General features: G+C 41.1%; 1 protein-coding gene across 8 annotated transcripts in view; it reads left to right on the top strand.

The window, feature by feature from the left end:
• The window catches only part of PDE11A (phosphodiesterase 11A), a 411,261-nt gene that overhangs the window by 352,142 nt on the left and 46,181 nt on the right, over window positions 1–12,938 (top strand). For all 8 annotated transcript variants that reach the window (XM_007083909.3, XM_042994780.1, XM_042994778.1 and 5 more), the window contains one exon: window positions 11,727–11,804. In XM_007083909.3, the coding sequence (XP_007083971.2) occupies window positions 11,727–11,804 (78 nt within the window). The remainder of the gene's footprint in view (window positions 1–11,726; window positions 11,805–12,938) is intronic.

Here is a 12,938-nt window from a genome sequence, read left to right as displayed (position 1 = left end):
AGGAACAACCACAGAAGAAAAAGCTCTTGATATTAAAAATAGGATAGCCAAAATAAATAAAATTAAGGCATTGGGGAATACAGTCAAAGGACAAACAGGCAGCAATATGGAAAATATTGTTTTGTTTCATTATGTGCTTTTTAGGATTGTTTGATTTGTTAACTATGTGCATGGAATACCTTGATAAATATAAATTTTAATTAATTTTAATATGTAGTTTCAAAACAAAAATCCCAGCTCTGCCACTACCTGGCTGTGTGTTATCAGACAAATTATTCACCTCTCCAAGCCTCTTTTCTTCATACGTAAAATAGAGATAACAATACCTATGTTATCTGTCTTATAAACGTCTTACATCTCATAAATGCCTTGTATGTCTTATAAATGATGGTATCCAATCTCATTGCTTTATAGCCCATTTATTTTGCATGTTTTGTGACCCTCATGATTGACTTAACTATGCTGATCTCTTTCTGAAATGATGCTCCTTGATTTAGGATTTATGGAGGCCTATACCCCTTTAATGTTTTTATTTCCTGTCTCTGGCACTTCAGGATTTTGTGTTATTTTTCTCAAAGTAGAAACATTTTCCCAAGCCAAGTTTCCAAGTAACTTCTAAGGGGGAAAAAAATCTCACAGTTGGAGTCCATTTATCAAGGCCTGTTAGGGACGTGTCGAATCACTGAGTGACCGCTGGGATGCGGCCAAGTAAGTTGGTTGCAACTCCTTTTCTCATTACTCTGTTCTTATCTTAACGCTGCAGCCTCTGCTGTTTGCTGACTCCCAAAGAAGTCGGCTTGTTCTCTTTTTGTCAGCATTATTGTCTTCTGAGGTTCCGAATAGCTGCTCATTCCCTAATCTAGACCTTCAGGAGGCTGATTCACTTGCCTGTTTAAAGTTGCATTAAAGCGTTGCCATATTTTTAGCCAAAACAATCCCTAGGGTTAATGAGGAGAACAGCAGCCACTATAGACTGTCACCCAGATGCATTTATTTCACACATATACAATGGTGGGACTAGAAGGGATGTTAGAAATGATGTAATCCAATTCATCTCCTTTATTTTGTAGATCAGGTACTGAGCTCCAAAAGGTTAAATAGTGTAGCTTGGGTCACATAACTAATTAATGGCTAAACTGAAAACCACTCCTCTTTCAGGGCTTTTTCCACAATCACTGTATTCCTCCTCTAATGGAAGAATCAAGAAATAGTCATCATTCGAGTTGGAGATACATTTTATGGAATATTGACCTTCCCGGGTGTATGTCAATCAGTTTAATTTGCAAACCAGCATGGGTTCCCTGTGCCCTCTCCCAAAGCAGAGCTAGAGTCAAGGGCTTGCGTGCAGGTAGCATAGTTTTGGAAGTGGCGTCAGGAATAGGAGCAGGGCTCTGGGACAGTGACTCGGGAGGTAGGAAAGCTGTTGCCAGGACGCGTTTCCTTGTTGGTAGTTACAGTGGTCACCTGGAATTGATCCTGCAGGGACTGTCTGAAAAGTCTCAGATGCTGCACCTCAAAATTATCCACCCACCTCCATTCTTTATCAGCAAAGGTTATTCCATGGGTGTTAACTCCTAGGACTTGGGACTTTCAGGATGTGCACGCCTGAGAGCTGGGGATTCTCCAGCAGTCCTCATCCCACACGTGGAGTGAGCAGCACCCCGGCAGAAAGTAAGCAATGCACCAAGGAGCCTGGGCAGGAACTTGGTGCAGCAATGGCTAGAGAAATGTGGGACAAGAGGGTGTGGGGTGGCCTGGCACAACTTCTCTCCAAGACTCTGGGGCATCACTGGTTCTTCTGCCATAGCTACTCAAATTGAAAGTCATGATACTATTGAGGTCAATCAAAAGAGACTCACTGCCTTCCTCCCCTAGGAAAGGGAAAGCACTCTGGAAAGAGCCAGTGCAGGCAGGGAGATGCTCTTCTGGACCTTTCGAAGAGAAGTTTATGATCCATTCCTACAGGCGAGATCTCCTGCCATGTGCCAAAAAGAGGAAAAAAAGATTCCTAGAAATGTGGAACCCCTTTAAAAATGACCACAAAAACTTGTAAATTCAATTTCTAATGGTTTTAGGTGTTCTTGGGATTCCATACTATAAGTGACAGATAAAAGCAGAATTCACAGATTTAAAAAACAAAAATAAAACAAACAAAAAAACCTTAGTGTGAATTTCTAGGCTTCACAACCCAAGCCTGGGGGTTAATTGTTCAGTCTGATTTTCCAACTCATTGAAACATTTTCCAGTTTCTGCTGAGTGATTTTCAGAAATTGATTTCTATGCCTATTTCTGAGTCCCTCCAGTACATAAGGCTTTGATAATTAAATAGTAATTTCAGCATCTCAAGCAGGACCCAGACATACCCTATCAGTAACCAGCCATGCGACTTTGAGGGAGTCACTTAATCTCTCTTTGCCTTGGTTTCTTGTCAGCAACATGGGGACAGGCATATCACCCATATCAAACCCCTAACGTCCTTGTGGTGGTCAAAGGAGATTACCTATTTGAAAGATAATTTTGTAATTTAAATAATTAAGATTTCAATAATCTAAATAATGTAAATTTAAATAATTGAAATTTGATAACTTTGATGACTTAAAGTAACTGATAAAAGAATCACTCAGCCAGAACACTTAATAAAAGTTTCACCATAAAAGATGATGCTTTGGGGCAGGGGAGGGGAGCAGAGGAAGAGGTCCAAAATTATAAGTGTTGAAACTTCAAAGAGAAGTCACAAATGCCCTTTCCTTTTGTCTGCATGTAAGTCACAAGTGATGATTATTAATAAAAACAATGACTAATGTTTCCTGAGTGCTTCCTTAGGAGCTTTATGTACACATTATCCCATTTAATACTTAGAGCAGTCCTATTAGAATAGGCACTATTGTTGACCTCCTAATACACAGGAGGAAACTGATGTTTGGGGAGATTCAGTAAATTCCTCACAATGCCAAATGGAAATCTGAGATCTGAACCAAGAAGTTGGACTCCAAACTGTTTGTAAGTACTGTGGCATTCTCTCTGCGGTTATAGAACCATTGGAACTGAGGCCAGTCCTGGGAACACGCAGACATTAGGGGCAGCAGTATCTTGAGTACGCCCATGCCTGAGGCCGGTTACAAGCACACCAGGAAGTGGAGTAGAGGCTTCAGGTTAGAGCTGCACAGGAGCCTGTCTGGTGGGGCTGAGACTTCATTGAGAGGCTCCTTGTTTGCACCTGAGCTAAGCTGGGGCATCAGGAGTTGGCAACTCTTTCTTTAGCTTTAATATGGTTATGGAGGGCGTTGCTGTTGGGCGGCAATAGCAGTGTGGCAGCCGTGCCCAAAAGGCTCTGATCACATAACACTCTTATCTGTCATCCAGCAGGGCCTGCTCCGTGCCCAGCACCTTCGCAGCCTTATAGTATCTCCCTGTATCGCCGCGAGAATGGGAGCCTCGTGAATGCAGACATCTCACTCTTAGAGCCCCCAAACCTGACACACTGCCTGACATAACGATGTCTCAAAATATGAACTTTTTGATACTGAATTCTCGTATCAACCTCCTAGGTGGATATTATTATCTGCATCTTATAGATAAGGGTGCGTGGGCTTAGAGAGGGTAAGTAATTTGCCCAAAGTCATCAAGTTGTCTGCGCTCATATCTCCGTGCCACATTGCCTCAACCACTATTTAAACCAAGAATTATCCAACAATTCAGATTTTATAAATCCATTTGGATGCTCAGTGCTTTTCCAGTTGGCTCTCTAAATTAATCAGACTGATCTTCAAATTGAAAAATCTCCCCATCCCTTTGTGCTCTACAAGCATTCATCAGCAATTATGGAAAATGCCCAATCTAATGGTATCTCTGTCTTTGTCTTTCCAGAGGGAGGCAATAAGTAACATTTTTCAAAAGCATCTGATAATGACAGCAAAATGTACTAAATTATCTTAGATTGTTAGAGGAGTTCTAGTTTGACCATCCTTTTAAAATTAGATTAATATCTACAACAATTCATTTTTTAAATACAATAGGAACTGAACAAATGTTTCTGCTACTATGCGGACAGGAATATTCACTCATTCATCATTTAACACATGTTTATTAAGAGCCCACTATGTTTGGTGTTTTCAACTTCCACAGTTGCCTGCACTCAACTTAGCCACCATGTTGGAAAGAAAAAAGGTAAATGAACGCACAGTAAGGTGTAATGACTTATAAGTCTTAACCTATTCTTACACTTGAACAGAGCCTAGTGAACTGACCCACTGAAATTATTCTACTGTTAGAACAGGCACCACAGCAGGTTGATGAAAGAAATATTTTGGCATCTCTTGATGCATTTTGAAGCACTTTTACATAGGTTCATCCCCATGTCCCCATCCACAGATATCGCAACTAAATAAAACATGAGAAATTCATCTACTAGCACATATTGTTGCCTTCTTTATGTACTTCTCCAGGCACTGTTCTGGTTTCTGGGGATACACCTCAGAATTCTTACCCCAAGGGCTCTGTGCCCATAGGAAAGAGAGAAAAACGTAATGCCGCAGCGTGAGGAGTGCTATAGCCAAAGAAATACAGGAGCAACTAGGGCGGGTGCCATCCAGCAACACCTAAACCACCTCGTGGCCTGGCAATTCTGCTTGGACTCAACCGACTGTTAGGACCTATGTTATCTCATCTTCTGCACTTCTCAACATTCAGTCATTCTAGTCTATTTCCTGCATTTTGCCAGTTTTATTCATGGCAACAGAAGCACAGCATCAGACAAACAATTTCACTCAGGTTCTTAGCTGGCCTGTGTGTTATCAGTGCTAGTCTAAAGCCAGGAGACAATGCAGCTTCAAAATTGAATATATGACTTTTGTCCATCAGTCATAATTACTAGAGTTAACATCTGAATATTAATTTTCTATTCCTCTCTGGTGCTTTAACACCCAAATTCCAGAAATCTCTCCAGAGTCTACATTTAGCAATCAACTGTAGACATATGATTTGCCTGTTGAGTGAATATTAAGAACACTGAAGGAGGGGTGCCTGGGTGGTTCAGTCAGTTCAGCGACCAACATCAGCTCAGGTCATGATCTCCTGGTTCACGATTTCGAGCCCCACATTGGGCTCTGTGCTGAGAGCTCAGAGCCTGGAGCCTGTTTCAGATTCCGTGTCTCTGTCTGTCTCTGTCCTTTCCTCGCTCATGCTCTGTGTCTCAAAAATAAATAAACATTTAAAAAAGTTTTTAAAGAACACTGAAGGAACAAATCTCTTCCCCCCTGCACCCTCCCCCCACCCACCAGGCCCCCACACTCTTGCCACCCCTGCCTGATAATTCTGGGGCTGGAATTACAGAAGATCACAATGACGATTTGCCATTTTGGGAGTAAAACCTTCCTAACTTTCATGCACTTTTAGTAGATTCAGAACAGTGAGATGAATAGATAGATGAAGAATATGTGTACATATATACATGTACAGATATATAAACTTACCCCAAAGTTATTTGATTAACATATACACAGAAATGGTGATTTCTCACTTTATAAATAAAAGGTGTCTTGCAGATAAATTACAAACCGGAAAGATTTTCAGTGTAGTGATGGGTGACCGGTAACCGATCTTTAGAATTATTTTTGAGGGTAATTTTAGCAGTTCTGTTCAAATGATGCTTTTTTAAAGACCGCTATTTTTCTAAGTGGAGCATATGTCAAGAGAGCAGGATAAAAGCCTAATAAAAACATATCTGATTATAAATGAGATTTTCCAGTAAGTTGCTTTTCACTAGCTGAGGTATTTGCCATTGTCCTTGAAAACCAAGGTTCGCAATGATCTGCTTGAGAAGTTAATGATATCGCTCCTCATGACAGAAGAGTCTGGATCCAGGGAGTATTATATAACTTTGTAGATTTTCAAATGTTCGTTTTAGGAGTCCTATGTTTTTAAAAGTGCTCATATTTCTAACAGTTTCACGTATGCTCATGCTGCTGAGTCTGTATAATCTATATACTCACACACATATAGATGCTGAAAGGAGCAGCTGTGTGGGCAAATTCATTTCTCAAAAGCACAGTCAGTGGGTTTCACATTGTTGCTTTGTAATGATCATCGCTAAGGAGAAGGTCAGAAATACACCCCACCTGGAGTGTGAACCACCAACTTGGCCTGGGCCATTTGCAACTTTTCTGTGGAGCATCCCCTTGTTGATGATGGAAGGATCTCTGTCTGGTGCCTGGCTTGGTGCTTGGTATTTGGCACTTCCTTGGCACAGCAGGCTGCAAGGCCATTACATCTCATGAGGGCTGTCTCAGCATGCAAGACTATCTGGTCCGCAGGGCTCATGCGTCACCCAGTTTACAAAGATGATCTCAGAGGCCAGAACTGGGAGGCTAGGGGCCTAGAATCTACCTAGACCTGCCCATAACTGCCATGGGACCCTGGAAAAATCACCTTCCTTCACCAGAATCACCTTCCTTCACCTTATCGTTTGCTCACGTATAACATGAGAGAAACAGCACATGTTTCTCAAAGGTACCTGTATACCTCTAACAGTCTATAATTATAGTGAAAACTCACATATAGAAAACAAAGCCACTCTATGACCCAGCAAGTGTATATATGCATGCTTGTGTGTGTGTGCACACACATAGAGGCAGAGAGAGAGAAAATGCACACAAATTCACAAGGAGACATGTATAAGGATGTTCATAGCAGCAGTATATGGACTATGTAATAGCAAAAAAAAAAAAAAAAAGAAACAATCTAAACCTTCATCATCAGGAAATACATAAATAAATAGTGGTTTAATAATACATGGAATAACCACATAGCAGTAAAAAGGAATGGCCTAAAACTCTACATAACAACATGGATGAATGTCACAAACATTGATCAAGAAAAGCAGGTTGCTGAAGAATACATAGACTACAATGATACCATTTATACAGTTTTAAAATACACAGAGCAATACTTTGCATAGTTTACCGAGTAAAATTATAAGGATGTATGTGAAGATGATTCATACAAAATTTAGAAAATAGCCATCTTGTGGCAGGAGGGAGGGAGGCAAAAGCAAGAGTACAGAGATGCTCAGGGGCCTCGACAGGACGGGGAAATCTTTATTTTGGGGCCGGATGGTGGAGAGATGGATACATTTTCTATCTCTGGTGTGCAATTTTCATACCTCTTAAAACATTTTAAGCATGAATAATAAACTTGTCATGTCATCTTTGCATATCATTACTTCAAAATCCTTTTTGCAGCCTTAGGAAAATGATTTAACCGATCTCCTGATCTTTCAAACTAGTTAATTTTCAGAAACTTAAAAATTTTCTAGATGTATTTTGTTTTCAAATTTAAAGCATATGACTATTTGTGTAACCAAACATATTACCAGATGTATGATATACATGGTTCCACCAGTGACTAAACTTGACAAAACTATGGTGTGCAGAAAGTCCTATTACCTTCTGAGGTCATAGTCAAACCTTGGGAGGCCAGAATAAATAATCAAGAAATAGCCATACTTTAGGCAGTGGAGGAAAAATAAAATTAGTATGCCACATTTTTCCTTGCCCTACAGAAAGATTCTTCCCACCTCTCCTCTACCCACCATCCCCCAGGGATCGTGGATAATCCCTTTTGTCCTGATGCAATGGAATCTAATTTTGTTATAATGTGATGTGAAGCCTATAACCTATTTTGGGTTCAGTTGATTTAAGGCTTTCACACCAGCAACTCTGGCTATTACGGTTTCCATAGCTAGGAAATTTACCCTTACAGTTTTGTTCAGTTGCGCTGTCACAGATTTGCATTTTTAAAAAATTCTTTTCTGCATTGAGTTAGCCGCCTAGGTAATATGTCTCCATTTTGCATCAGAGATGTTGTGTATCATATACTGAGCATACTCTCAGCAGATAAAACAGTATCAGTGGCAGGAGGGTCAGACATCAGATTGGAATGATGCTCTTAAATTTCCCACAACGTGTTTTGTTGGCCTCTTGGTCTGGTAGGAATCTAGTCCTCAAGAATCTAACAGAGCTTTCCTTGGATTGATTTTATGTTGCTCTCTTATCTCAATCTCTCCAAATGGCAACTGTGAATAGTCCTATACCATTAGAATCGAGGTAAAACCAGTGGCTGGAGAGTTATTTTATAAAATGAATAGGTTTCTGAGGGAATCATTTTCATTCATTCATCACTTCAACAAATATTTATTGAGCTACTTACTCCTACACATCGGGCATTGTCATAGACACCGGGGATCCAGGAGTGAAGAAAAGAGGCCAGGCCCTTAGTCCTCACAGAGTCTGCCTTCTAGTGATTTCTTAAGATAACTCAGAGGATTGAAGTGACATCAGGTACACATGACAACAGGGATGATGATAGGCAAGCTCTTTCAGAAAGACTTTCATGATTTTCCACAACCCTCCAAGCAAAGCTCAGTGCCTTCCTCTGTGCCCCAGGACACCCTTGTCACTCAGGGAAACTGATATTTCAACAGGTTGCTTTTGTATCCCAGCAGTGCCACTCACCAGTTGTGCAACCTTGGACCAGTTAGCTCAACCCTTTCGAGCTTAATAACTAGCTAATCCTTATTGGGTATCTACTATGTGCCAGGCTCTCTACTAAGTGTTTTACATAAATCATTTTATCTAATCCTTATACCAACCCTACAAGACAGATCCCGTTACTATTCCTCCTACTAATAAGAAAACTGAAACCCAGAGAGGCTAAGTAACCTACTTGAGGTCAGTCATGTGGGTAGTAAGTGACCATAGTAGTAAGGGCCCAATAAATGTTAACCTCATGCTGTGGGGGTTGGGGGGGGGGAACCAGGAGTTGGAGCAGGTCATGCACATGCAGTGTCAGAGCCTATTTAAAATCCTGATACTTTAGGGGCGCCTGGGTGGTTCCGTCGTTAAGTGTCCGACTTCAGCTCAGGTCATGATTTCGCGGTTTGTGAGTTCGAGCCCCGCGTTGGGCTCTGTGCTGACAGCTCAGAGCTTGGAGCCTGCTTCGGATTCTGTGTCTCCCCGTCTCTCGGCCCCTTCCCTGCTCATGCTCTGTCTCTCTCTGTATCTCAATAATAAATAAATGTTAAAAAATTTAAAATCCTAATACTTTATTCATCATGGATTTTTCCTGCATTTATGTTGTTTTAAATATTGTATTAAAATATTGTTTAGCTTGATAACTGAGCTTTTGGGCACCCACTTAAATTTTGCGCCCAAAGTGAGTGCCTCTCTTACCTCACTCTAGTCCCAGCATCATTAGTAGTATTGGTATCACATTAGAAGGGGAGTTCCTATTTATTTGTTGATTGCCCCTGCTGAATTCAGAGATGTCTAAAGATTCCATCTATGTCTTGTGTCTCTAAAGCCTTAAGAGTTGGCACAGAGCAGGTGTTCAAGAAATAGTGGTTGAACCAAACTTTCTGCTCCACAATAATTCAAAGGAAGACTCATTCAGTGAGAAAAGAGAACTAGCTGACCTCTTCAGTTTCATGTAGTACGATTAGTCCATTGTATTTTATTATTGTCAGTAATACTATTAATATTATTTACATATTAACCACAGCCGTCAGGTATTGGGTATCTACTAGAGTCAAATGCTTAACACACCTCATCTCAAATTCTCATCACAAAGCTGGAAACTGAGGCTCAGCAATGTGGAATCACTTGCCCTGGGCCACACAGCTAGTAAGTGACAGTCAGCGTTAGACCCAGGTCAGTGTGAGTCCAGACTTGGGTTCTTTGCATTCTACCACCTCCCTTTCTCTTTCAGTGTATAGTCTGTCACTGAACAGACTGTGGCATGACTGTGGCCATAGAGAAGGGAGCAGGCAAATGAAGAAGATGGTGAAGTTATACAAAGAAAAGATAGACCCACACTGAACACCCAAAGGGAAGGGGAGTGGCCGGGCCCTTCCATATCACTGTGCAATGCCATCTCTGACCATTGCTATGAGGTTGTTGTGGAGATTATCCTACACTGTGGTGTGGCCCTGACCTGTATCCACTTGAAGGGGTAAATCGAAGACCTGTCTGTGTGTCTCAAATAAGAGAGCCACATGTTTGTCTTCCTGACCTGCCTCCTTTCGGGTAAATTGAGTAGTTAAGTCTGACCAGATGACAAGAAGTCTATGCGGTTGGGCAGCTGGTGATAGGCACCCCACATCAGAAACAAGGAACCAACTGCACCCAGCATTATGTTCTTTGTCCCCAGAATATAATGGGTCAGTGCTAAATGTCTAAGATCCTACTCTGATTTCTACCATGAAAGACATGGTTGTATTTTCCAAAGTGTACTTCTTGAAACGTCAGTACGATAGAATTCTGTGGTCAAGGAAGCTTAAACAGGATTTTCTTTTTTTATTATTATTTTTTTTTAATGTTTATTTTTAATTTCGAGAGAGAGAGAGAGAGAGAGAGCGAATGGAAGAGAGGCAGAGAAAGAGGGAGACACAGAATCTGAAGCAGGCTCCAGGCTCTGAGCTACCAGCACAGAGCCTGATGCAGGGCTCAAACTCACAAATGGTGAGATCATGACCTGAGCCGAAGTCTGATGCTTAATCAACTGAGCCAACAGTCAGTTGGGGTGCCCCAACAGGATTTTCTGTCAGTATTTCTCAGAGCTTTCAAAAGCTCTGGGTGGTGAATCTCCAAGGGAAGTAGATTATAGGCAGCATTTCTCCAACCCAGTTGGCCAGGGAATCCCTTTATGTGGAGTACCTCCACATGGGATGGACTCTGGGAAGCTGTGTGTCAGGATCTTTTAGACAGTATTTCAGGAGAAAGTGCCAAGAAGGTGAAACCTTGGGAAATTATTCTTAAGGAATCAAAATGTTAATGTCTTCCTTTTTTTCCTTTTTCACTATAAAAAAGAAAAGTTCTATAACTAGATTAAAGGAAAGTTGTGAAAATAAAAATAAATCACCCTTATTTTCACAACTTGAGAATATCCTGTTCTTGTCTTTTCTGTATCTATATAACTCCAAATGTGTATCCTTATGTGTGTGTGTGTGTGTGTGTGTGTGTGTGTGTGTGTGCATCCAGCACTTAGAACGTGCAGACACTATGCTAACTGCTTTGCATTTAACCCTCACAATAACCCTGTGAGTTAACAAATATGATTCCCATGTTAGAGATTTGGAAATTGAGGCTCAGAGGGTTTAAGTAACTTACCAATTTGCACAGTAAGTAGGTGACTGAGCCACTGTTTAAACACAGGTATTTCTGACTCCACAGACTATGTATTTAAGCACTGAAATGCTGAAATAGTTATTTTCTACCCTAGAAAAAAAGTATTTGCCCTGAATTTACTACCAGGGAGTTTATCTTATCTGAGATCCTCATACAGCTCAGTTCCACGTTGAATGATAAAAGGGTATTCCAAAATTGTTCCCGCTTTTTATTTGTCCTTGCCTCCCTCCTCTGACTTCGGGTAAGTGTCACAAGGACTTCACAGCAAGTAATCCTAAATGCCGGGCCACATTGTTTTCTGTTTTATGGCTCAATGATTTCCTGTGTTGTAAATGCATTCAGAAATGATTGTGGCTTTTTCTTGAAGCCTCAACATTTTTTAAAAAGTGATTTATTTTGATAGTGCTTTAGCCTCATGATTTCAAATATTAAGTTACTTGGTTCAGGTGATCTTATATTTTCCCATAAATGTGTTTATGTCACCCCGCAGACTGAGAAATTTCATTCCAGATTTTTTTCTTTCTTCCTTCATTTGATTTTGTGCAGGAGGAGAACTGAATTCTTTGAACTTGTCAGTAAAGGAGAATATGATTGGAACATCAAAAACCATCGTGATATATTTCGGTAAGAAGCAGCTCTTGTTTATGTGTTTTTTCATTATCTGAAGATTTAGTCATGCTTTTCTGACAGTGCTAAGGGCACACAGTGATTTTTAAAGCAACAAATCTTAGCTTACGTTCAAAACATTCAGAGAGTAGTTGAATAATTAGAGAAAAGGTAGGGTGTCTTTCCATCTTCTAATTCATTATATTTTTGCCCCCTCACCATAAATTTGCCTTCAGAATTAGAAAATGGTGCTCAAATTGATTCAGTTTCAGCAAGCTGTGACTTCCTGTTTTTCCTGGGGAAGCAGAGTATGTAAGTTGAGGAGAGAGAGGATTTTTGAACCTTAGAAAACATCACTACCGAAAACAAAATGGCGAATGAACTTTTGTTTTTCTTTAGAGACAACAGATGTTATACACAGAAAACCAGTTGGAACCGTGTTGGTGGCAGAAATAAGGAGTCTGTTCTACACTTTTCACTGGACTTCTTCCTAATTGTTTAGAAAAGACAGCAGCAAACCACTATCCTTACGTGGCACATTTGAACCCCCTGACTGTAGCCATCCAGACAGCTAGGCACTACTTCTCTTTTTCTCATATCCTGTCCCTCCACTGTCCCTACCTCACTCACCCCGAGACTTCTGCTGTCTTATTCCTGTGCCAAGCTGGTATTTCTGGAAAATTTCGTGAGGCCAGGACTGTGGGCTCGCTGTATCTGCTCCACAACTGCTAGAATCACCCAGAGCACCACCCCTATCGTGGCTGCCCCATACCTGCCATGCAAGCCCTGCCCCCAGCCCCCTCCAGCTTCAGAACACAGGGCTGCCTGCCCCTCCCTCTGCCCAGGACCACTCTTCATACTTTCCAGAGGCCTTCTCCCCTCCCACAGTGATATTTCTTTCTGCTATCTTTACAGACCTTTTTCTTCTTCCTGTACAGAGAAGGAGGGGGACCCTTCCTTGTGTCCTAAACTAGCTCTTCCCTTGTGTCCTAACTCTGTTCCCTCTGCCTCCTCCTGCCTGCCCCCCCCCCCGACTCCTGAACTTGCTATATCGATTATACTCATTTACATTGCATTTAATTGCTTGCATTTTCAGAATCTGTTTTTCCGTCATGATCATTCTAGGCCTAAAGATATTCTTCTAACTCCTCA

This window comes from Panthera tigris, chromosome C1 (genome assembly GCF_018350195.1).
Source record: "Panthera tigris isolate Pti1 chromosome C1, P.tigris_Pti1_mat1.1, whole genome shotgun sequence".
Classification (NCBI taxonomy): domain Eukaryota; kingdom Metazoa; phylum Chordata; class Mammalia; order Carnivora; family Felidae; genus Panthera; species Panthera tigris.
The sequence above is the reverse complement of the archived record's forward strand: the minus strand, read 5'-3'. Positions and strand labels throughout refer to the sequence as shown.